The sequence below is a fragment of the Panthera onca genome, chromosome D4 (genome assembly GCF_046562875.1).
Source record: "Panthera onca isolate mPanOnc1 chromosome D4, mPanOnc1 haplotype 2, whole genome shotgun sequence".
In the NCBI taxonomy this organism is placed as follows: Eukaryota; Metazoa; Chordata; class Mammalia; order Carnivora; family Felidae; genus Panthera; species Panthera onca.
Window position 1 is genome coordinate 92,463,227 of NC_138351.1, and position 25,679 is coordinate 92,488,905.

Sequence of the window (25,679 nt, forward strand, 5' to 3'; positions counted from 1 at the left end):
CTGGCACTGGGGTCTGGTGGGGCCGGGGCTGCTGGCTGGCAGTCACTATTGTTAGAGAGGTGTGTTCATAGGACCCAGAGAGTTCCCTGGGCCCAGATGTCCACATCTCTGAAATCCTGGCTTCTTCCCCAGCGCCCCCTCCCTGGGAACGGTGGGTGGGTGGGCTCCGAGCAGCTGAGGCCTGCTTTGTTCCCCGTTCAGGGGGCCTGTGGGGGCCTCACCGTCCCACCCCCACGCTGTCCCTGGGGCGTGTTATTTATGCTTCCAGGCAATTAGTTTCTGCAGGGAATCCTCTGTGGGATGGAGAGGTCACTTCCCGCAGAAGGGCGGCAGATGGGCCCGCCCCCGCCCCCACCCCACCCCTGCCCCCACCCCCACCCCCACCCAAAGGAGGGCGTGACTTCACGGACAGGGCCCTGCTGTCCTTGGCCCCAGCCAAGGAGGCTACCGGCTGGCTCTCTCCTGAGTGTGCCTGAGCCCCAGCGACCCCCTTTGCGTTGAGTCTCCCCCCACCCCCTTCCCAGGTGCTGGGGAAGAGAAGGATGGGCCTCAGGGTCCTTAGCATCTGCCTTGGTGGCCCCCATCATCCGTGCTCCCCCCAGTCCCTGCTGGAGCCCACCCTCTGTGTGACCTGGGGAAGAAAGGCTTGTTCTCAGCACTCAGCCCCTAAATTGGTCTCTGCGGTTTTTACTTTTGTTTGTTTTTGTTTTTAAACTCAGGAACAATGGCATCCCACTGTTTGGACTGTAGCCTTTCTTTCTCTTTTCTCTCTCTCTCTTTCTTTCTTTCTTTCCTGCTTTTGAGAGCGAGCGGGCACAGGGTAGGGAAGGGGCAGAGAGAGAGAGGGAGAGAGAGAGAATCCCAAGTAGGCTCGCGATGTCAGCACAGAGCCCAACACGTGAGGCTGAAACTCACGCACCGTGAGATCGTGACCTGAGCCGAAATCAAGAGCTGGACGCTCAGCCGACTGAGCCACCCAGGGGCCCCGACCTTTGCATTTGGAAAACCTGACCACGTCCCCGCACTGCCCCTTGCCCCAAGCCACGTGGCTCAGAGACCCCAGGAGATCTCCTGGAGTGTTTGCATGAAAACAGGCTCTGTATTTGGACAGTCCACCTCTCTAGGTGACTGAAAGCTACTCACGGATCCACCCGGTTCTGGACAACGTGTTGCCAGCTTTTCCGATAAATGCAGTACGTGCTGTGCCCCGGGAGCCGAGCTGGCTCCTCCCCAATTCCCATGGGCGTCCAGGGTCCTTGCCTCCAGTAGGAGACTCGGGATCTGCACCAGCCAGACACTCGGGCCTTGCAGACCCCGACCCAGGGCCCAGGCCGAGCGGCGAGAGCGGATGCCACACGGTGTCTTTGCATCTGGCACTGCCTTTTGCCTGCAGTCAGGCCTGAGCTCGGTCCCGGCCAGAGTGCGGACAGGGTTTGAGTCCTGGATTTGCTGCTTTCTAGCTGGGTGACCGCAGGCCACTTATCACCCGCACTGCATGTGACTCAACCGTGCTAAGGGGGCTAGCCAGTGCCCTCTCCACGGGAAGCCAGGGGGTTAGCAGGGAGCCCCATTCTGTGTGTTTTCCTCCCGATTCCCCCTTCTGGCCAAGGTGGTGCTGGGACACGGGGATCCCGTGTGGGTGTTGGCCTGAGGTGGGCAGTGGCCTGGCTGCTGGCTGCCAGGATGGGGCCCCGATTTATTTCTGTATCTTCTAGGAGCCTGTGCAGGTAGTTCGGGGCCTGTTAGGACTCAGCATAGCACTGGCCCGTCTGTTCATTCAGCCGGCCTGGCGTCTCCTGGTGGCGGGCAAGCCCTGGGCCGATGTGTCAAGTGTGGGCCTGGGGGCCGCTGCCTCCCCTGGGTTCCGAGGGCCCATCCCGGGAAGGGGAGCCTCCGTGCCAGGTGGCAGGAAGGCAGGATGCAGGTAACTGGTTCGGCCAGGGTCCCGGGCCCCCGTGGCCTTGTGAGCACAGCAACTCTGGAGGCAGTGACCTGGCCCTTCTGGGTCTGGTCATCTCCGCGGGGGGTCGATACCACGCCCACCTGGGCAGGCGGGTGGCTTGGAGATGGAGCGGGTCCGCTCGGTCTGTGGGGGCCAGCAGGGTACTCGGAGGCTGGACAGGTGTCACGGTCTCTTCCACCCCACAGAGCCGTAGGTCAGCCTTGTGTTGGGTCCCTGTGCCACGCCAGGTCGGGCCCGCGTGGGGCACATGCTTGCTTGCACCTCGGGGCTGCTGGCGGACCACGAAGGCCCTTTGTCTCTGAGCCGTCAGGTGGCTGTGGGGCACAGGGCGTGGAGGAGACACGGGGGAATGTCACCTGTCGCTCACGGGCCGTGCCTCAGGAGGAGGGCCGTCCCAGGTTGCACCTCAGCTGCACCCCAGTTAAACGTTTAAACGAATAAAGCCAGTTAAGCGTTTCTGGAGTTTCTAGATTCAAAGCTGGAGGGTGTTTGTTTTTTTTTAAGGTAAACTTCTAATGGAGTATCCTGCTTGCACAGGAAAAGGCGTCTGTCCTCGGTGGACAGCTTGGTGACCTGTCACTACGTAACCTCCCCCCCCACCCCCCCACCCCCCCCCCCGTACAGGGTGGTGGCTGCAGGCGTCTGTCCACTCCGTGTGGTGGGACGACAGCAGGGGCGGTCAGCCCCCCAGGGAGGGGCTGAGGAGCACTTTGCAGGAGGCTGAGGTCGGACCGGGACGGGGTAGGGGGGCACTCCTGGCCAAGGGGACAGGAGGCACGGGTCCAGTGCAGCAAAAGGCAGGTGCACGGAGGAGGTGCGGAACCCGCTTGGGCTCATTTGGTGCCTCCGTGAGCCCCCCTGCTGGCTGGGTCGTGTGTGTACACGCGCACGTGCACGTGTGTGTCTGTGTGTGTGTGCTTGGCTTGGCTTGGTTTGGCTTGATTACTAGTGTCCTGAAAGCTTCCCCTTCATTTTGAATTCTCTTTCCTCAGCTGCTAGAAGCCGTTTAAGCACGTGGGCCTCGGGTGAGGGCTTGGGGTGTGCTTGACCTTTGGAGGAGCACTGGCCGGGGAAGTCTTCTCTGATCGCCCGTGCGGTGCCAGCACCGGTGCCTTACATACCCCCGGTGACGGGGTGCTCACTACCCAGACTGCAGCCTGTGCCCCTGACGGACTGCTCCGACAGAGCCCGAACTTGCATCGTGCACGGCAGCCCCCGCCGGGCCAGTCGGCTGAGTGGGTTGCTCTTGGCTCCACGTTATTCCGATATGTTCCTCTTAATTTTTGAGTGCCTGAGCGTCCGCAGCTGGTCCACAGCTGGCTCTGAGCTCCCCCCCCCCCACCCCGCTGACTCTGCCAGATCCTCTCCCCCTTCGTGTTGTTCGCACCCGTTAGCCCCGAGCCAGCTGCCCCACAGGGCAGGGGCGCACCGTCTCCCTGCTTGATGTCTCCGGGTCTCACCAGCCATTGGACTTTGTGCAGAGCGACATTATCAATCAGGAGGGCTCTTTGCGAATCATTAGGGGAGCATAACATGAGCAAATGATAAAGGGCCCCTCTGCTCGAGGAGTGTTGTGTGGGAGGTCAGGGCTTTTGCGGGGTCAGGGACCGTCCCCTCCCTACCACGACTCGGGGAAGGATCCACAGGGTTCAGAGGGGTGAGGGCGCAGGGACGGTGCTGAGGGAGATGTTCCTGGCGAAGGAGGGTCACCCCGGCGTGGGGCGGATGTGGGGACGCTGCTCAAACTCAGGGTGCCAGGAGCCTCCGGGAAAAGCCGAGTCGATGTTCAGGGTCATGGTGATGTGCCGTCCCGTCCCGTTCCTGGGCAGCGCTCTCCTGGTCTGTCTGGGCCTTGGCCGTCACCTCTTTGGGACCCCTGCCTCGGTGGCTGACCGCCCTCTGCCGCTGGGGGGTCCCCAGGGCCCCCGAGTGTCGCCTTGTGGCGTTCTCTCCCTGAACATTCAGGAGCCCATCCTCTCTGAGGGGCCGAGCGTCCTCAACCCTGGCACTGGGGCCTGTGACTGTCAGCCTCGGTTCGGCGCCCGGGTCTGGCGTGACCAGTCACCACAGCTGGGGGGCTTGCAACAGAAATTGCTTCTCCCCAGTTCTGGGGCTGGAAGTCCCCCCCGCCCACCGGAGGTCACAGGACCGCTCCCTCTGGAGGCTCCTGGGTGGGGGGTTCTGCCTGCCCCTCCCAGCTCCCGGCCGCTCTCGGCACTCTGGGCTGCGTCTGCTTCCTCCCTCCCTCGTCTCTGCCTCTCCTCTTCGCCTCTCCTCTTCTCCCTGTGACTCTTGTGTCCTTTCTCATAAGGACACCAGTCACGTTGGATGAAGGGCTCACCCTACTCCGGAATGACTTCATCCTGATTGTGCCCGCAATCGTCCTTTTCCCAAATAAGGCCACTGCTTGAGTCGGGGAAGGACGTGAGTTTTGGGGACCCTCAAACCCAGTATAAGGCCTTCGTTGGCTGCAGTGGCAGTGCATTCGGGTGACCCGTCTTTTGTGTCAGGCACTGACAGGCTGCCCCTCGGGGGCCCTGAAGACGGAGCGGACGGGGTGCTTGGGCTTGGGGAGCCCGCACTCTTGGGCTGAGCGGGGGTGCAGGATGCATGGGCTGTCCTCGTGGCGGGGTGCCCCAGGAGGGCCTCGCCCTGGGTGTCTCTTCCATGCCACATCCTGTTCCTCCCTCGTGACCTTTCTTGCCTTCCCGTGACCTCCAAGGTGAAGTCCGGGCCCCTTAGCTGGTCGTGTGCAATCCGAGCCCGGCCCCATCCACCCGCACCCCTACCCACCCTCTGGTCCTAGGGAGGTCGTCCGAGGACGGCCGGGTCTCTTTCCTGCCTTCTCCCTCCCCCGTGCTCCCAGCTGTGGGTCCTGCGGGGGCCCCTCGTCTCCACCTGCGTCTCCACTGGAGCCTCCTGGGAACTTGTTGAAGGAGAATCTCGAGCCTTAGAGGCCCGAGCCGTGGCGTGGACCCACGGAGCTGGTGCAGAGAACCGCGTCCCCCGGCGGTGTCCCCCAGGGCCGCTGCGTTGCGCGTTGTGCTCGTGAGACCCAGAACACATTTACAAGGGTCTTTTCATGAGTCGGCAGGCAAGGGCTTGGTCCCGCGAGGGCTCGGTCCCACCGTGTTCTGGAGCCCGCGTCTTGGTGGTGCTTTGAGGACGTAATTCTTCCAGCTGTGTCAAGGACGGGAGAAGCCGGGCTGCCTGGCTCGGTCACTCTGGGCCGTGGGCCTGGACAGGCTGCTGGCTCTCTCTGGGCTGCTTGGTGACCAGGGTGAACCTCCTCTGCCCGGGATCCCGTCAGGTCCCCACACTACATCTCGTCATCATGTCCCCTGGGGCGCCTCTGGGCTGTGACAGGTGGAAACCCCCATTTTTAATTTAATTATTTTTATTTTTATTTTTTTATGTTGTATTTTATATTTGAGAGAGGGAGAGTGACAGAGCATGAGCAGGAGAGGGACAGAGAGAGAGAGGGAGACACAGAATCCAAAGCAGGCTCCAGGCTCCGAGCTGTCAGCACAGAGCCCGATGCGGGGCTTGAACTCGTAAACCATGAGATCGTGACCTGAGCCACTCAGGCGCCCCCCTTTTTCTTTAAGCATTTAAAAAATAAAAAAAAATTAATATTTTTATTTACTTTTGAGAAAGAGAGAGAGACGGAGCGTGAGCAGGGGAGGGACAGAGAGAGAGAGGGAGACACAGAATCCAAAGCAGGCTCCAGGCTCCGAGCTGTCAGCACAGAGCCCGATGCGGGGCTTGAACTCGTAAACCATGAGATCATGACCTCAGCTGAAGTCAGACGATTGACTGAGCCACCCAGGCGCTCCTAAATTTTTTTTTGTTTTATCTCTCTTTTTAATTTTAAAGACAAGACTCCTGCTGGAAAGGTCTCCTTGTGGTTGGTGCCCAGTGAGGGGCAGAGGTGCCCAGAGCCCATGTGGGGCAGCAGGTGGGTCTGTCCCCTGCCGTCCTCCCCGGGCCACATCACTCTGCTTTCTCCCCCGCCTCGGACTGGCCCGCTTCCTACGTGTGCTCGCCCCTGTGGTCACAGAGAATCTGTTCTGGGCGAAAGGCACGTTTGAACCCTACCCTTAGGTAGGAGAAACTCCAGGGGGCGACTGGGGCGGGAAGTCCCTCGATGGGCCAGGATTAAGCCAAACTCCTTTTCTCGGAAGCAGCCTGGAGCTTTGTCTGTGGCTGTTTTCCATCTGTTTCTGGAAACACAGTGCACAAAAGGAAAAATCACTGTAGACTTTTTCCTGGTGAGGGCTAGCATCGCACAAATCGGGTGTCTGGGCCCGACGCAGTCGCATTCTTGGGCCGATACGGCTTTAGAAAGGAGAGGGTGCTGTGCAGGGCCAGGTGCTGAGGGCACGGCAGGGCCCTGGGGCCACCCCCGAGGCCGTGCTGTGGGAAGGTTGCCCTCATTTATGATGAGTCCACTGTGCATGTGCTGGCATTCACCAGCCCGTCACCCAGCTGACCCCGTTCATCCCTCAGGTTGACCTCCTCCGGGGAGCCTTCCCTGATGCCCCCCTCAGTTAGGCCCTCCGCCCCACCGGCTCATCCGTCCTGTGCCCTAAAGCATTGAGGACACAGCGGGTCCTGTGAGCTCCAGGAAGCCACGTCTGGCCTCTCCTCCGCAGGGCTCAGTACCTAGATGCTCACTGAATGCTACTGAACACACAGGTGAGCAAATGAGAACCGTCCTCAGGGTACTCGTCCCCACGTTACAGGTCAGGGCCCGGGTCCCCAAGGGTTTTAGGGCGCTGCCGAGATCTCGGGGACAGTCTGCAGCTGGGTGCGAGCTGGGGTTAGTGATGCCAAGCTGGCTCTCTGTACCCCCTGGAAGGCGGTGCCACGGGGTGCCCTGGGATGGGACGGTCAGGCACCTGGCTCCAAGACGGGGGAGACCCCCCCACCTGAATCCTCATGATTCGAGCAGAGCAAGGTGCGTGGTCCCCACCCAGCCGTCGGCTGCCCTGCTGGCCCTTCCCCACCCGCCCCTCCCCTGGGGCCGCTGGCCCAGGTGCGGATTCCTGCCACAGGCGGTGAGAAGTCCCCCGAGGTGTGGCTTCCTGGGGATTGTACCGGGACCGGTGGGGGGGCAGGGGCCGCCTCTCCAGGGTTGCGTCCGTCCACAGGGGCTGTTGCCGTGACAGACTAGGTGGCTGCAACAGCAGGCATGTATCTCCCGCGTGTCTGGAGGCCTGGCGCCTGATCAGGAAGGTGCCGGCACGGTCGGGTTCCCGTGGGGGCCTCTTCCTGGCTGGCAGGTGGGGGCCCTCTCCCTGCAAGCTCACAGGCAGGGACAGAGAGATCTTGCCTCTGTGTCACTTCCAGCAGGGACACCGACCCCGCCCTTGGGGGCCCCACCCCTGTCCTTCCCGCTCGCCCCCAAATACGCCACCTCCTAAGCCCTCCCCCTGGGGTTAGGGCTTCAACGTAGGAATTTGGGAACACGTTGAGTTCATAGCAAAGGTTGGCCTCTGTGTAGTGACAGCCACAGAGGGGCCGGATGACAGTGAGGTCAGGGTGCAGCCACAGGCTGTGGATTCATGTGGTCTCCTCACCACGTGGGGCTCTGTGGCCCCCACTTCCCAGGTGGGGAGACCGACTCCGTTCCGTTCCGTTCCGTGGCCGGGGATGGCAGAACTCTTTCTGATGCTCAGTCCCGGCAGATCTTTCCAGAAACACCCACAGCGTGTCACAGCTGTGAAAATGCCCAATTTGCAGCTTGTCCCGTCACGTCCGTGGCCGCTGCGGTGTGGATGCTGTTCCTGATCCGGCCTGAGCCCCCTTCCCCTCCTTCCAAGCTCAGTGGAGATGCTCGCCCGCCTTCCCCGGGCGCCGCCGGGAGGGTCCTGACACCCCGGGGCCGCGCCCCCCTCTGCCGTCAGCCCGCGGGGTGCAGGGTGCTGGAGGTGCTCCCAGGCGCTCCGGCCCAGCCCCGGAGGAAGCGAGCTGGCAGAGACAGTCCCCTTACTCGGTGCGCTGAGGTCATACTCGCGCTTAGTAACGGAGTTAACCAAGTCATCGCTCTAGAGATAAGTGTGTGCGTTGGAAAATTATCGCCACGGTGCGAGAGGTACGGGTTTTGTTCCTCTTTCCGTTACGATGGCCATTAATCAGGGAAGGCAGTGGCGCATCCTGAAGCCCGTCGGCCCCCTCCAGGTAATGGCTGCTGTCCCCTCTTCCCCGTTAACAAGCCGGGGTTGACGGATGGTGGGGGCCCAGACCGGAGTGGCTGAGCCAGAAGTGCTGCGGGAGGGGGTTCCGGGGTGAGGCCCAGACGGGAGGCTGAGGCTGTTCTTCTGGATGCTTCCTTCTTAGGCGCGGTGAGCACAACTCAGCCATCCGAGGTCTTGGCCATATCTGCCACTGTGCACAGGGGACCACTTTGATCCTCTGGTTTTGACAAGGGGCACAGGAGCACTGACTGCCTTGGGTGGTTGAGGATTGAGTGAGGCAGCAGGGGAACTTCGGACTGAGCCCCGTGCTGGGCTCACGGCGGTCGGGGCTTAGGCTCCTGGTCAAGAATCAGTCTCACAAACAAGACTCGGGCTCAAAGTTAGGCTTCAGGTTCATGGTCAGGGCTCAGGCTCGCTTTAGCATCGGCTCATTCAGGCAGGTTCTGGGGAGTAGTACTGTGTTCCGAGCACTGCTCCTGAGCTATGGCGGAGTGGGATGGCCAGGTTGGCTAGTAAACACTTGAGAATGCGGATCCCAGCCTGTGGGGGCTGTGGCTTGGCATCCCTTGGGGTTGTACCTGGAGGACTGTCCCCATCCCAGCCCCCAGCTGTCCCCGGGGCTGGTCGTGGGCACCCTGAGGAATCCGTTCCTTGTGTCTGGCAGATCGTTATTTATTTATTTTTAAAAAAAATTTTTTTTAATTTTTTTTAATGTTTTTTATTTATTTTTGAGACAGAGCATGAACGGGGGAGGGGCAGAGAGAGAGGGAGACACAGAACCGGAAGCAGGCTCCAGGCTCCGAGCCATCAGCCCAGAGCCCGACGCGGGGCTCGAACTCACGGACCGCGAGATCGTGACCTGAGCCGAAGCCGGACGCCCAACCGACTGAGCCACCCATAGCAGATCTTTAAATCCAAGGCGGGAGGCAGGTCACTTCTCGGTGAGAGAACGCGGAAGGTGCTCAGAAAGGGCCGAGTCGGAGAGACAGGTTCAGTCCTGGACCCGCCGCTATGGTTGTGTCGGGGCCTCAGTTTCCTCATCTGGGAAATGGGGAAGATGGCCCTGACCCCACACCACTGGGGTGGAGCCCAAGGTTGGACGCGATCGGTGGAAGAGGCAGAGAGGCTGGCGTGGGCTGACGGGGCACAGGGACCCGCTCAGGCGCGGGCTGTGGAGACGCCTGCTCTCTGACCCTCGGCTCGCCGTCTCTGCTGCAAGGAAGAGGGCTAGGAAGCGTGTGGCCAGAGCCTTTCAGACAGGGCGAGGTTTCCACGCGGGGCTGGGGCTCCCTCCTGCCCCGCCCTGTGGTGTCTGTAATGCCGTTGGCATCTGAAGCCCTGGGCCGTGGGGATTTTTGCACCTTCGGGTGGTGATTCACAGCACTGGGCAGCTGGTTCGTGGCCCCTCCTCGGATCAGAGGGGAGATGTGATGCCGCTTGTCTGTCGGAGGCGCCTCCTACGTTTTGACGCACCCTTGTCCCACCTCTTACCTGTCTGGCCGGGGAGAGGAGGCGGTCTGTGCTCTCCCTCGGCTGCAGTGGGCGTGCATTCACAGGTGACCGGTGGCCCACCCCGCCAGCTCCCGGAAGCCCCCGTCGTGGCTGGGGGGGCTCGCTGGCCTCCGTGGAACTGCAGGGCCCCCCTTGATCCCGGCTGCCGCTGTCAGCCCACGTCCGGAGCCGTCCTTTCCGGGGCAGGGCTGGGCCAGAGAGTGGGGGCGGGGGATGCCCAGACGAGCCGAGTCTGTCTCAGGTCGCTGCTTGTCTGCCTGGAACCCCCGGGGCCTCAGTGACTCCTCCGTAAAATGGGGGGGGGGGGGGGTAGAGCAGAAGTGTCTCGTGGAGGGCTTGGGGGGATAAAATGAAACGGACCTGGTAGAGACCCAGATACCAGCTCTAGTTGTTAATGGAGCCGTGTCAGGGAGGCCAAGAGCCTGGAGCTCCAGAGGGATCTCGTGAAAGTTCGTGGGGGGCCCTCGCAGGTCACCTGCAACCTCCTGGCTGGGTTTAGGTTTCCCATTTGGGCCGGGTGGCCACTGCGCCTTTTCCACCCAGGATTTTAAGTTTCCCCGACTGGTTCCTGCATATCTTCCTGGTCAGGCACAGCTGAAGTTCACGCCGTCTCCCAGCCCGGTGACCACAGAGCATTTGACTGATGTCACGGATCAGGGACAGTAGACAGTCAGTGCTCAGAGGGACTCTGGAGACCTCGAGGTCTCGGTGTTTCCCCGGGTGGGCTCGAGTCTCTCCTTGCATGTGCTGGATCTTTCTGACAGGCAGAGCTGGCTCAGAGCACCGCCTGTCAGTAGAGAGAGCTTCAGAGGCCGCCTCTGGCTTGAGCAGGAGAGAGCGCTGCGTTTGATTAGTGACGTGTGGCAAGCATTTGCCGCCTCCTACGTATCGTGTTCCCCTTATTCCGTAGATGGGGACACTGAGGCTCAAGTAGTCAGTGGCGGGTTTAAGACTTAACCCCCGCCTCTGGCATTTTGTCCTGGTTTGTGGCTCTCTGCCCCGTACCCACGATTACAAGTTAATTAGAACAACTTCTCTAACTTGCCCGGCGCAAGTCGGCGCTCAATGTGTGAGTCCCATTAGCATCATTCGTTCAGTTCGTAGCTACTCTGGGCATCGGCTCCTACAGAGTCCAGGATCCAGGGCTGCTGGTTCCTGAGGCTCAGGACAGCCTCTGCCGCTTGCTTGTGAGGTCTCCATCCTCCCGTGAGCACAGGACGTGCAGCTAGATTGGGGGTTCGTTTCGAGTCGTGCGGAAGCCTCAGTTCGAGCCCAGGAAAGAGGAGAGGGCCGGTGCCGCAGTGTCCACAGACTCTGCCTCTCTGTCCTGTCTCTTTCTTTGCTCCTAAGACTCGCTTTTGAGCTCCGACCCTCTTTCTAGCACGGCCAGACCCTCCTTCCGTGCGTTCCCCTCCGAAGTTGCCGCCTTTCACCGGCTCCCGTGAGCGGCGCTTTTCGTTCTGCCGCTTGGGCGTCTTGGGGCCTGCGGCCCGGCTCACCCCTGTCCCCTGCGCGCACTCGGCCCCTTGCAGGAAAGCTGTGTCGGCTGCTGTGCGGGACGCAGCGGCTGACAGGCGGCCGTGTTTCCCGTCTGCTTTGGTTTGTCTGGCTGCTCCGGGCGGGGGGGGCGGGGGGGGGGGTGTTGCAAAGCCTGACTACGGGGTTTGTGACGAATCACACCCCAGCGGCCGCTCCTCATCCTGAAGGCAGCAGCGCTGAGTTTGTTCTGACCTTGCTGTCCATGTGAACACAGAAAAAACCAGAAGGGCGACGGTGGGGCCGAGCGGGGCGGGGGCGGGGGGGGGGGGGAGGGGGGACGCAATTCATGACGACTTGCTTCTGCATATGCAGCAGCGTTAGCCGCAGATTTCCCAGGCAGATAGGGGAGTTTCCGGGGCAACGTGTTTAAATGAGGTTCGCAGTCTTGCCGTTTGGCTCCGTTGAGCCGTGTGTGTGCGCGTGTCTGCGTGTGTTTCCAGATGTGTGGTAATGGCTGATAAGGAAGGCCTGCGGGCTTGAGCCTGGTCTGTGGGATTCCTGCTTATTGACTCCTAATGACAGCAAGTGCCTTGGGGCCAGGAAGCCCTCCTGACCAGTACGGGCTTTGCGAGCGAGCTGGGTGTGACGGGCACAGACGTCCGCCAGCTCTCGCCCACCTCGTCGTCGGCACGAAGAAGCCCCGGGTCCCTCTTAAAGGCCGGCTCGCATCCGTCTTTGTTGTCCTTCTGGATCCTTCCTGCCCGTGCTTCTTCATCGAGGACCTCGGGGAACCTAGGTGGCCTTGCTGGGTGCCACCTCGCAGTGCCAGCTGAATGCTAGCCGTGACACGGTCCCCGTACTGTGGTTCCTGAGCGTCCCGTTCGTATCGCCTTCCCGTGGCAGTGATGCGTCTGTTCTCCTGTTTCGTGGCGTAGGCGTTTGTCAGCTCTGCAAACTACTTTTTTATGGTACGTGTTAGCGTGTCAGCCTTTATTCCGAGGGGTATTGATTCTCACGCTTGCAGAGAAACAGCGTTTCCACATAAAGAGCTCATACCCTGGAGGACTTCTGTCTTCTACATTCGGGATAATAGAAGACTTGAAAGCAGAAAACAAACACGGAAAACCTTGGCTCACGTTTCGAGTCCCAGTGGAAAAGGGAGGTGTGGTGGAGGCTCGCCCGGGAGACAGCAAACCTTCAGGGAAGTTCCGGGTGGGCAGAGCGTGTTCACACGTGCGTGTGTGTGCGTGTGTGTGTCTGTGTGGTCTCTGCCCCAGGAAGACCTTCAGGGACCCGGCTGATGGAGGCCTCACCACCTTTAACGTGGGCACTGTGAGGTTGCCCGGAGGCGGGAGGTTTCGTGAGCCAGGCCCGCAAGCGGCCCCCTTGACGTCTGCTCCCATCCACTGCGTGGCCCTCGGGAACCGCAGGAGAGGCTGGCAAGTGTCCAGCCAGGCCCCAAAGGAGGGGTATGAGGTCTTGTGCCCAGCTGCAGGCTCCGGCGGGGCAGTGGAGGGGCAGGTTTGGGTCATGTGGATGTAGGTTTGGTTCCTGAATCGGCCACTTATTGCTGGGTGACCTGGGACAAGATCCTTATTCAGTCCAGTCCCCAGGGTCTGTCTCTAATAATGGGGAGTTGGGGGAAGGGAAGAACACATACGGGAATGTTGTTTGTGTCGTGCGTATCTTAGTGCACAGTATATACTAAGTGCTCAAGAAGTGGTAGCTCGTGTTCTGACATTTAAGAGGTGGGAATAGGGAGGCAGGTTCTCTTTGGGTCCTTTGCTGCTGATCCTGTCCGTCCATCTACCCGTCTGTCCATCCATCCATCCATCCATCCATCCACATACCCAGTTTATCCTCATCCACCCATCCATCCCCAGACCCATCCATCTACCCATCCAGCCATCCATTCACCCATGCACCCATCCGTCTATCCACGCACCCACACATCTACCCATGCACCCATCCATCTACCCTCAGACCCATCTATTCATCTACACACCCATCCACCTATCCACACACCCACACATCCACCCATCCACCCATCCATTCACCCATTCACCCATTCACCCATCCATTCATTCACACACCCATCCATTCATCTACACACCCATCCATTCACCCACGCACCCATCCATCTATCCACACATCCACACATCTACCCATCCATTCGCCCACACACCCATCCATACGCGTGTGCGCCCATCCATTTATCCCCGCACCCATATCCCCAGACATCCTTTGAGCATTCTAAGGTCATTCTGTGTCTCAAGCCCATCATATAAACTCAGTAGTGGGCTGCAGTTTTTCTCACCCATGAAGTGAAGAAGCAATTCAGAGCCTGGTTTTGAAGGTCAGATGTGATGCTAGCCCCAAAAGAGCTTGGAGAAAGCTTCATGAGGGACATGAGCTGTGTCAGGTGCCCAGAAGGCCTGAAGAGAGCTGGAGTAGCCGTGGGCATCCTGAGCAGAGGGCATAGCCTGCCAGGTTGTGTTCCTGTGCACCCTTGGAACCATGGTCTCTGCCACCTGTAGGGAAAGGCGAGAGTGTGGAGGTTGAAAGACATTTTGTTGCGGACCCTCCCCCTCAGAGGTTCAGTGGGGTGGGTAATAGGAGTGTCTCTCTCAGCCACTGTTGACCAGCTGTGTAAGCTTGAGCAGGTTCCCTGGTTTGGGGCCTTGGTTTCCTGTCTGTGAAATGGGCAAGCAATCAGTCCAGTCTAGTGTCTCTCATGGGGGGAGCTGTCCTGGGGCTCAGAAGTTTCATGAAATGCCCCGAGCTATGTCAGCACAGTCCTGTGCCCCAGGGCAGGCTCTCAGCTGCAGGGCTGGGAAGGGGGTGCTGACCAGTGTTCCCTTCAGCACGACAGGGTACCTGTGGCCCTGTGGCCGCCTTGAGAATTTCCCCAGGTGGGACTTTAACGTGAACAAGGCAGTGGAATGTGAGAAAGAGCTGACTGCTCCGTCCTGCTCCCCCTTCTCCTGGCCTCTGTCCGAAGTGAATTTGAGGCCTTGGGTGGGCAAGAACCCAGGAGATCCTCCTGAGAAGTAGGGTCCCTACTGAGCCATCCACAAGGACTGCAGGAAAGCCTCTGGTTTCTCTGGCAGGGGTTATACGTGGTGGGTGTACTCTGTGAAGACAGTGGGGATTACATCATTGAGAAAACCCAGCTTGGCTCCAACTCTCAAGGAGCTCACAGACCAGAGTGGTGTGGAAACCCCTCACTGGGGCTGCAGGCCCCACTTATAAGCCTTATAAGGGGAAGGCCCACTTATAAGCCTTCCGCTGTCATGTGGTCATTCACTTTTTCCTTCTGTTGTTCCTTTCGTCCTTCCTTCCTTCCTTCCTTCCTTCCTTCCTTCCTTCCTTCCTTCTACCCATCTGTCTGTCCTTCTGCAATACATTCATCTATCCATGCATCCTCCCTTCTTTCCATCCATCTATCCATCCATCTGTCCATCTGTCCATTTGTCCATTCATTCATCCATCCGTCTGTCCGTCCATCTATCCATCCATCCATCCATCATCTATCCATCTGTCCATCTATCCATTCATCCATTCATTCATCCATCCATCCGTCTGTCCGTCCATCCATCCATCCATCCATCATCTATCCATCTATCCATCCATCTGTCCATCTGTCCATTCGTCCATTCATTCATCCATCCGTCTGTCCGTCCATCCATCCATCCATCCATCCATCCATCATCCATCATCCATCCATCTGTCCATCCATCTGCCCATTCGTTCATTCATCCATCCTTCCTCCCTCCCATCCTTCCTCCCATCCTTCCTCCCTCCCATCCTTCCTCCCATCCTTCCTCCCTCCCATCCTTCCTTCCTTCCTTCCTTCCTTCCTTCCTTCCATTGACCCATGTATCCATCTAGGCACATCAACATTTGCCAGGTAACGTCTGTGTGCACGTACTTGGAATATAAAGTTCAAAGGCGCAGCTCCACATGCTGATACATTTCAAGGAGGTCCTGTGTCGAGTACTCCTTAGGTTCACAACAGTGAGGGTCCTGATCAGCTGCAGCTTGAGTGGACACCCTGCTGCTGTGCCCTCTGGGTGGGGGGTGGGGTGGGGTGGAGAGCGGTGTTTTTCGACCAGTTTGCAATAGCTGTGGTGTAGTGAGAGGAAACCCGGCCCGTGTTTCCACCTTCAGGTCCAGAGTCAGAGCCTTTTGGTTTAAATAGCACGTTTTATTGACAGGACAATTCAGGGAGGGTCTGCACCCGGGGTGGGACACCAGCAGACTGTTGTTTTTAAATACCATCTGCCCCCACTATACTTTGTAGGAAAATATAAAGCTACAGCCAAGGAAGCAAACTGCACAATCACTCTGTCTCAGCCTAACGTGTTGTGCGTTTCCGCCCGTCTCTTTTTAAGGAGCATATAATTTTAAAAATTAGACTTTATCGATTGTACATGTTTTACAACTTGTTTCTTTCACCGAAGGGATTCATGAATACGTTTTATATCAACAAATTCCCTGCCGCGACATCAGTTTGCACGGCGGCTCAGAATCCCCTGTGCGGCTGTGTCTGGCTTCTTTTCTCCCCGAGCCTGCTGTTGGCCAAGTCAGGCTGCCGGTGGATTTTTGGAGCATTTGTAGATTGCTGCAGGGGCACCTCTGGAACGAAATGGCTCCACACATAAAAGAGCGGGGACTCAGAGTCATCTTAATGACACCAGGGCAGCGCGGACTCGCTCCTCCTGGCCGGAGAGCTGGATGGTTTCCACCGCCCTTCTTGGAAGGATTTGCTGGAGGCCCAACCAGGTGCCTCTCGGGGACACATCGTGCAGGCTGCCTGCCCACCTCTTCATGCCTGAGCGAGATTATAAGCTGAAGCACAGAGGCGGGCCTGGGGTGCTGGTTCGGGGTTCCTCAGGGGCTAGCGGGACGAGCTTCGTCAGCCCGTTGCTTGTGGGGGAAGGTGGGGGCCCCCCAGGGGCAGAGGTCCTGGGAGCCCCTTTCTGGAACTCTAGGCTCATCGCTTCTCGGCCTTTTGGCTAAGATCAAGTGTGGAACTCTAGGCTCGGCAAGGTCTGCACTGGACACTGCCCTGCCCTAGATCCCCCCTTAGCTTCCCGGGGTCCAGACCACGTGTCCTTTCCCCAGAAGTCCCTCCTGCCCCCTCTGCTTGACTGTCCATTCCCTTCAGCGGCTCTGTGCTTCTCAGGCCGTCCGGAGATGGATACCCGGGTCACTCTCCTTGCCCTTCTGCAGGCCTCGACCTGCAGGGGCTGCCTGTCGGACCCCGTCCCTGGGGCCGGGGTGCCCAACCTCGGCCCCACATCTGGGCCACCCGGGGCCCTAAACAGATTCCTGGGCCCCACTCTCTTCCGTTCCAGAGCCTCCGCAGGTGGGCCCGGGGTGCCGGGTCTGCGTTCCGAAACTCCGCCAGCGAGCGAGCAAGCTGGTGGGCTGCTGGTGTCGGGGAACGTGTCCAGCCCGAGGGTGGAGCTGGTGGAGAGCGTGGGGTCAGAGCGGGTCGCGGCTGGGCGGGGACGGACCCAAGACCTCCACCCCGGGTGCACACCCCACACCTCTGCCCGGTGTCCCCTGGGCTGCCCCATCCGCCCCTTGCCCCTTCCTTGGCCGCGCATGTGGCTCCTCCCAGTGGGCCTGGGCCTCTGGGGACGCGTCCTTCTGCTGTGACCCCCTGCCCCGCCCTGGGCACACCTTCCTTGGCCCCAGTGAAGTGGTCGGTGATCGCTGAGCCCAAAGGCTTGAGCCGGTTGTGGACGGGGAGGAGGGGAAGCCGTTCCATTCATTAACAGAGGCAGGCGAGAAGTGGAGATAAAAGTTGGGAAAATGTCATCCTTTGACATTTACGTTTTCAGGAGAGCTGGAGGGGCCGTGGGCTGGGAGGTGTTTGATCATCGCCCAGCCCCTCCGTCCGGGGACGGGGCCGCCGGCCAGGGGCGCTGTGGGGCCCACGCAGGCTCCTTGCTCCCCTGCAGGGAGGTGCGTCCTGCGCCCTGTCTTTCCCCGGGGGGCTGCCGCCACCCCTCGTCTGACCCCACGACTGTCTCGGGAGGCCCCACGCCTGCTCCCGGCAGCCCCTGCCCTCGGTCACTGCAGTGGGGGTCCCTGCGGTGGGCTCCCCCCCGCAAAGCACTCCTGTTTCTGCACAGATGCCAGCAGGGAGCACGCAGCCCAGGCAGACCCAGGACCAGGGCACCTCCGGGAGAGATGTTGACCCTGGCTCGACGGGAACCCAGAGCCGAGTCCCTCACAACTGCCGATGACAGATTCCAGCCTGGAGCAGAGTGTCTGTGGGCTCGGGGTGGAGAAGCCACTGTGCCTTCTGCTGGGACGGTGGGCGCGTGGACACGTCAGAGACCTGTCCCCTGGCTTTGGCTCGCTCCCCTGCGGCAGCCCCTCCGCGCCTGGGGCTCCCTCTGTATGGGGCAGAGGCTTTGTGCTAACTCCAGGTCAGGAGACAGGTTCCGTCTCCTGGGCCAGGGCTGACCGATGGCTGCCGAGCGTGGGATCTGCCAGGAGGACTCTGGCCCCTGTCCGGCCGGCTGGGGAGGAGTGCGGCAGGGGATTAACAACGTCAGCCGTGGAGGTGTGGGAGCGGGTGGCTTGTGCCCCCGAGCCCTTCAAGCTCTGCCATTCATTCCTAGCTTCTAGCAAATAACCGTAAGCCCATAGCAATAATGCTTTACGTTTTGTTCTCCCTGAACGCCTGGAGCTCTCACGAGCTGAGAGTAACAGCCAGAGCCAGGAGGCTCATTACTCGCGAAACACCCTTGGAGCACACAGGCGCGGGGCCGTGGCCGGGCCAGCCGAGTCCTCTCTGGGGAGGCACAGAAGGACCCCGACGTTCTGCAGTTTCCTGACTCCCACGGCCCGGCCCCTCAAGCGTGGCCACCTCCGGGAAGACCCCTCACAGCACTTACCTCGTTGGCCGAGGTCGCGGACTGAGCAAAGGGGCTTTCTGTACGGCTTGGGTTTTTCCCTCCCGTTCAGAAAAGTGCAGCTAAAACAAGTCTGTGAAATGCGTCTCAGCTGGGGGCTTTAGGCAAGAGACCTTGCCTCAGTTTCCCAGGCTCCCAAATGTGCATAGCAGGCCTGGCCGGGTAGGGTGAGGATTCCCCAGGACGGTGCCCGTAAAAGGCCCAATGGGCTCGCTTCCTGGGGCAGCCGGCAGCCGGCAGGGGTGTGCGTGGCTTTAGCCGGTGGTCATCGTGGGCCATGTTCATGGGCCCTGTCGCCAGACACACACAGACTGTACCCACGCGCACACACAAGCACACACACACACACACACACACACACACACACAGGCGGGCCCATGCACGCTTACACAAGGAAGCCTCAAAGCCCAGGCTTGCGTCTGCTTCGTCAGCATGTGACGTCTGGCACAGCAGGTGCCCCGTGAATTCTGTAACGAATCGTGAGCAGCTCCATGCGTTTTATTTTATTTTACTTTTATTTTATCTTATTTTATTTTATTTATTTTTAATTAACCAATTTATTTTTTTAACGTTCACTTATTTTTTGAGAGAGAGATACAGTGTGAGCAGGAGAGGGGCAGAGAGGGGGAGACACAGAATCCGAAGCAGGTTCCAGGCTCTGAGCTGTCCGCACAGAGCCCGACGCGGGGCTCGAACTCACAAACCGTGAGATCATGACCTGAGCCGAAGTCGGACGCTTAACCCACCGAGCCACCCAGGTGCCCCGTGTTTTTTTTTTATTTGTTTAAAAATATTTATTTATTTTTGACAGAGAGAGAGTGAGAGAGAGCACACACAAGCGGGAGGGGCAGAGAGAGAGGGAGACAGAGGATCCCAAGCAGGCTCTGTGCTGAGAACAGAGACCCTGACACAGGGCTCGAACTCACAGACTGCAAAATCACGACCTGAGCCGAAGTCAGATACCTAACTGACTGAGCCACCCAGGCGCCCCTCATGCGTTTTATACTCTGTGCTCCGGGGCGGCCACTCCCCTCTCTCTGCCTCAGTTTCCCCGTAACCCTCTGTGGAGCCTCATGCCTGCTTGCTGCCTGTTGGGTGTAACTGTGTTGGGGCTTCTGAGGCTGGGGGACAGGCGGGCCCCATGTGTCTGGAGGGGGCTGCCTGGGGCACAGGGCAGGACGGGTGTGGCCGGGGGCAGCCAAGAAGGAACGGCCACTGCTCATGGTTCAGCACTTGAGAACCTCTGCCCTGACAAGCACGTTGGTCTGGGGAGATAGCGCTCGGATCCCCTCATGCGGGCTGAGCCTGGTTCCGTTCGCCCTGACCCTTTGAGGGGGCCAGGCATCAGTTTAGAAGGTCAGATGGAGGGAGGAGGGGACAAAAGGGAGGGAGCACCGCGTCAGCGCTGTGCCCCAAGCTGCCGTGTAACTTCGGGCAGGTCGCTTGACTTCTCTGGACCTCTCCCAATCTCTGAACTGGGTCAGCACCTACTGGGAACATGCTGTGAATCATCCGGTAGCTTCCAGAACAGCAGCATGGGATGAGCACTTTGTAAGCGTGACGCCCGTTAGGACTGTCAGCGGCCCCGACGAGGTCAGCCCCGCCCCGTGTGGGTGAGGACGCAGCCCTGCCTGGGGTTAGTAGCTGGCGCCCGGAGGGCGGAACCGGTGAGCCCGGCCCCGCTCCTCCGCACGGCCCTCGGCGAACCTTAGTGCGCAACACGTCTTGTGCCATGCGCAACATAGGTATCCAGCCCGCAAACGTTACACGGTGTGTGTGGGAGTGTTCTTTTGCCAAGACGAGATGTGCTTAGTGAACAGCTCTCTGTGCACAATACCCTTCGTTGTGGTTCTGCGATGACTTCCTGGTTTCTCGTGGAATGACAGAAGCGTCTTTCTGGTCTCCCCAGGTCATCTCTGCCGTGTCCAGACTCTCCCTGCACCACGTGGCCCAGAACAAAGGGATCAGGTGAGCTCATCGGCGCTGACGAGTGCCGCCCTCTCGTCCTCCCCGCCACCCGCGTGCCTGGCCTCAGATATTAGAGTTTTCAGCAGATATCCTCAGCCCGTGGCCTTATCATGAATTTTCAACGTGGTCTCGTGTCGCCTGTTGGCAACAGGAAGGGGCGGCGGCAGGGGGCGGGGTGGGGGGGCCCTCCGCTTCCCACCAGGGAGATCTTGCACGCGTGTTCGACTGATGGCTGCGAAATCCCTTTCGATTTCGGTAATAAGATCAGCAAATTAATCCTTTCACAGATCGTTGCCTACCTAAGCACACTCCCCACGCATCACAACCGGGGGGGGGCTCGGCCGTGAGGGTGGAGACCCGTCCCGCGGGGTGGGGGGGCCTCAAGTCCCTGGGTTGGACTTCTCACTCCCGGTTTTACTGCTTTCAAAGCTCAGCCTCAGAGAATCCTGTCACCCCTGCGGTTTGGCCTCTGGTCCCCGACACGGGACTGGGCACGCAGGCAGCCGGGACAGGGGAGGGCAGCCCCAGTGAGATTCTGGCCCACAGGCATGGGGTCAGGGAGACGTCTAAATGGGGATCAGGTTCCAGGTCGGGTGGGGACAAGCAGAGGACGTGCCCTTCCTCAGTGTCCCTGGAGGACATGGGCCCAAAGGGTGGGGATGAGAGGTTTGGGAACCCGAAACAGCCCCATCTGAGGGTGGAGGGCCGTGGGGTCACGCCTGGGTGCCAGCGACATCGAGAGGGTGGTCTCTACGGGAGGGACTTCCAGCAGCTGTGTGGCCTGAGTCTGGGGTCCCAGGACCAGGCCAGCCCGGCCGCCCCTTGGTGGGGCTGTTTGCCCAGATTCAGAGAGTCACCGGGACAGATGCAAAGGTTAGGGCCCCCTGCCCCATCACTGGAATGTCATTTGTTGTATTGTCAGAGAGAGAGTCCTTTGAACTGGGGGTTTTTGTTTTTTGTTGTAAGTCAGAGATAGGATAGCCTCTTCAAAAATGCCTCTAGACTCTCCGCTGAATGCATACAAAAGGGCATCTATAACACGTTTAGGGTAACGCCATAAGACAAGGCTCACACCCTGGGACACCAGTGACACCTGGACGCCCCCCCCCCCCCAGCATCACCCGCTGGTATTCAGGGTCGCTTCTGTGAGGTCCGCAGCAGGGACAGTTCAAAACCGCTAACTCAGAGTACGTGTGGTATTTCTGGATAGGAAGGAGCACGTAGGTTTGGTGTTTTGGCTTTTTTCTGGAAACGATCGTCCGTCGGCTCTCCCGCTGGCGGCCCTCCCGCTAGCCCGAGCCGCCACGGGTGTTGCTGTCGCACTTCCAGTGTGTTTCTCGCCTGGACGCGTGTCTGCGTGCCCACGTGGGCGCGAGTGACGTCCGTGAAGCAGCACTTGGTCGTGTCATTTGCTCGTTGACGGAAGGCTAGAGCCTGATCTCTTCTCTGTGTCCATTTGGAGCCCGGTTACATCCGGGCGCACGCGGACCCGCCTGGCTTTGCCCTGGACGGGCCGCCCTGCTGCCTTCCAGGCTCTCCGTGCCCGTGCCTCCAGAGCCCGAGGCCGAGTTAACCCTTCAGGGCACCGGGAGGAGGAGGCAGTGAGGGGTACGGGGGAGGCATTTGCAGCGCAAGAAAGGTCAGGGCCTCCCCCCCCCACCTCCGTGGACCGGCACCCTCTGCAGAGAGAGCTCCCGCCTCTCACCTGCACGCCCTCCTGCCCTCGTGGCCCCGGGACGGTGGGGCTGCCTGGGCACAGCACGCCGAGTCCCCCGCACAGGCTAGGATTCCCACAGGTGACTGGGGATTCTGGGAACCACCAGTGCTCTGCAGCTTCTGTGAATTTAGGAGCAATTTCACAGCGTTACTCATTTCCTGAGGTTTCGGCTTGGCCAGACCCTTTCCCTTTTTGAAAAGCCAGCCACCAAGCCCGCAGCCCTGAAGAGCGTCTTCCCCGTTTGTTTCGTGGCTGGATAGGAGCCCAGCATGCTCCTTTAGAAAAATGATCATTTTTACAGCCGTTGCACTTTGCATAATGAGCTGATTTTCCGTAAAAGCCCCGATTATACTTCTCAGAGGCTGATGAATAGGGGACTTAATCTGAGGGCCCCACCCTGGGGCCGGCCGGAGGACCAGAAGTGAGGTTGGGGTGGGGTGGGGGGCGCGTGCAGGGCCTTGTCACAGCCAGAGCTGGCCATCCAGAGTGAGGAACGTCCCGTGGGGGGTCATCACCGCATGGGGGGCAGAGGAAAGGGCAAAGGGCAGAACTCTCCCTGTTACTGAAGCCGGCAGGTGAGGCCAAGGAACCCCCAGCCCACGAAGGTCACCTCTGCCAGCCACCTGCTCGCCCAGTGGCCTTACGCAGGGATGCTCTCGGGGCCTCTGTCTCTTCTTCTGTAGCTGGGAAGGGTCCCCTGCTGGGCAGAGTCACCGTGAGCCTACTCACTGCACGGCACCTGACACCCCGTGGATGCCCAAGGCGCTGGCCGGGGTGGTGGGCTGACAGGGGGCCCCCAAAAGCTACACCCCCCTCCTGGCTCCTGGCCCTAATGTGACAGGGAAGGGGTTCTCTGCAGGTGCAATCAGGTTGTTATAGATGTGATTATATTGTAAGGAAAAGAGGGGGGCAGGAGGGTGGGAGCAGAGCAAGGAGACGAGACAACAGAGCAGAGGTTGGGGCGATGTGGCCACAAGCCGAGGAATGCTGGGGTCTTAGGGAAAGGCAAGGAGCTGCCAGGCCACGAAGGGGGGTGTGGCCACTGCCACTGGCCCCGTGGCTCCCCCAGCACACTGCCTCCTGCCTGTTCTTGTGACCCCACAACTCTGCTTTTGAAGGTTAATCACACCGGATCCAAATCTGAGCGCGGGAAAGTGTTCTGGAACTGCAAAGAAGTCCCTCTTGTCCCGTCGCTGGCTGCAGAAGACCTGTCCTTGGTCTTCCTGCGTCAGGGGAACGGGGAGTGAGCCTTCATCCCGGATGCTCTCCTGGGTTGCACACATAAGGCGAAGGAGCTCGGGCAGGGGTCAGCCTTGCTGCCCGAGGGGTCTCCCGAGGGCGTGTCCCGTCTTGGCCTGAAGCCAGCGTCTCTGTGGGATGGTGGGGGATCCTGTGCACCCTGTGTTTCTAGGCAGGAGAGGCAGGACCTCCCTCCATCCTCAAAGGGGCTCCTCCCCAAGTAATGGTCCTGTCCTGCCGCGGGGCTCCCTGTGTCGGTGACGTCGGCTGTGGCTCTCTCGGGCACAGTCTCCAGCTCTCTCCGCTGTCCCCCTCCCTGCCGATGTCCCTTTCTCGTCTGGTGCCACCTGGTTAATTCCAGGTGACGGGACTGTGCACGAGAGGCTCGGATGGAAAGCGGCGATTTTCACGTGCTTATAGCTCATTCTGTGGCAAGATGGTTTTAATGGTCCCACCTGGTGACACCAGGCACCTGGCCACTTGTCCTCAGTGGAGAACCGCGTTCCTCTCCTTTCATGATGACCGCGGGGCTGGCACCGTTGCGTTGGCCGTGGGGGAGTCATTGGAAGACACGAGACTCCTTCCCGAGAGGGGCTCCCATGAGGCCACCTGTGGGCTGTTGGGGGTCTCGGATGCGCCCGGCCTCCCCTGGCGGCTCGGTCCGGCTGGTGCCTGCCCCGCACCCCGTGCCCCACTCGTCCCGCCAGGGTGAGCGAGGTCGTCGGTCGGTGTCACGTGCAGAGCCCCAGCCTGGCCTGGTTGCTGCCTCACTCCCCGCATCTGCCGGGGCCGCTGCTCAGGTCTCCAGGCTTCGGCCCAATGAGCCGTGTCAGAGCGTGTGTGTGTGTGTGTGTGTGTGCATGTGTGCCTGGCGTGTTCCCTGCGTGTTTTCTCGCACACCGCGCTGGGACCGCCCACTCACGTGTGCATCCTGGTGTCTTGTCCATCGGCGTGCCGGCAGCTGAACCTGCACGCGGATGTGCCAGCCGGGGCGGCGGGGGCCCAGAGTGCTCCAGATCCTCCCTCGGGGCTCCGTGGAAGGTTCTAGAAGGGATGGCACGCCTAGTGGTGAAGGCAGGGGTGGGAAGAAAGGTGGGCAGGCAAGGAAGGCAGAGGTGTTTGGCCATCCTGCCTGGGCAGCGTCGGAGGAGAGAGTGTGGGCAGGGGGAGGGGGGGACCTTCTGGTTTAAGGGTCCCGGAGCTGGTGTGGCAGCCGGGCCGATGACAGGGCCGTCACTGCAGGGGTGGGGGTGCTTCATGCAGCACAGGGGGCTTGTGTTGTGTGGGCCAGGCCCCAGCGTGGGCAGGGGGGCAGATGTGGCTGTGGCTCAGCTCTGGCCTGGCCCGTGTGTGTCACACAGAACCTGCCTCTGAGAAGGAGGGGCTGCCAGGACAGGGCCCATCCCAGTGGGGACGAGGGTGCCTTTTCTGTTCACCTGACAAAGTGACACCAGCTCGTCCTGCTTGTCCTGCTTCGGAGCCCCTCCTGGGAAGGACTCTCACGGCATTCCCTCCAGCCTCCTGTCCCCTCTCTCCCCAACTTGGTGACGGTGGCCCACTGTCAGGGACGAGGGGAGGCCTCGGGGCAGAGAGGAGAACGACACGCTGACCTTGGTGGCAATGAGGCCGTGTCCTGTCCACACCGGCCACCAGGACAGAGCTCCCGGGCGGCAGCCCACCGTCCTTCCTCTGGACACCCGAGTGGTTGTCACCTGCAGGTGAGATCCGGCCACCGTGTCAGGACCAAGTGGAAAAGCCGGGCAGCCGGGCATGGTGGCTGGCGCCTGACGAACGGCAGCCAGGTGACTTTTGCAGTGAGTCTCTCCCAAGACCCCGGGAGGGACCCTGCCTCCTCTTGTCACCCCCCCCCCCCCAACGGGATTCCCGGGGAACCCTCGGTGCACTTGTCTCCGCCACTCCACTGTGGGCACCGGGGCTGGAAGGACACACGCTTGTTCAAAATGTATTAACGGGCCGTCTTGTGCCAGGACAGCGGGGAGCTGATTCACGCTGGGGACAGTCAGGAGGAGCAGGCCGGCTGCCCGGCGGGAGGGCCGTGAACCGCCAGCTGGAGCCTCCACGGCCGGCAGGGTCTCCAAAAAGACAGAGGGCCGCCGATTGCGCCCGCTCCCCTCCCGGATCTCTGGTCCTGGTGGCGGGGCTCGCGGGGTGGGGGTGGGGAGCCCCCGTGCCGTCCGCTCGCCCACAGAGCGCACTCAGCTGGCTGATCTCTCGGCCCTCCCTCCCCCACCCCGCCCTCCCATCCTCTGTTCATGCGACCAGTCGGCTCTGCATCTGTCCATCTGTCCCTCTGCCCCCCATCCATCCACCCATCTGTCCACCTGTCCCTCCGTCGATACGTCGTCTGCACGCTTACCCATCCTTCTACCCACCCGAATGTCCTTCCGTCCCCCCTCTGCCCATGTCACATGAACGTGGGTAGGCTGGTCTCAGCGCGGTGCTGTGACGTGGTTAAGGTCACAGCCTCGTGCCGTGGTCCAGGCCCAGCAGCGGTAAGGCGAGGCCCGGTCTGCTCCCCAGCGCAGACCAGGCGCTCGGCCGTGTTTCATCCGGGGGGGCGGACAAAGGGGTGACCCAGCTGACCTGGGCGGCGGCCAGATGCCGGGCCCGTTTCCTGCTCCTGAGCCCGTACGGACCCTTTGGTA

The 25,679-nt window shown here is 60.4% G+C and overlaps 1 protein-coding gene across 4 annotated transcripts in view; it reads left to right on the forward strand.

Annotated features, from left to right (window-relative positions):
• Positions 1–25,679, forward strand: part of VAV2 (vav guanine nucleotide exchange factor 2) — a 166,345-nt gene that overhangs the window by 67,578 nt on the left and 73,088 nt on the right. For all 4 annotated transcript variants that reach the window (XR_014135996.1, XM_081790974.1, XM_081790973.1 and 1 more), the window contains exon 3: positions 19,999–20,057. Coding sequence is in view for 3 of the 4 variants with exons in the window: in XM_081790974.1 (XP_081647100.1) it covers positions 19,999–20,057 (59 nt within the window). In the remaining variant the exon portion in view is untranslated. The remainder of the gene's footprint in view (positions 1–19,998; positions 20,058–25,679) is intronic.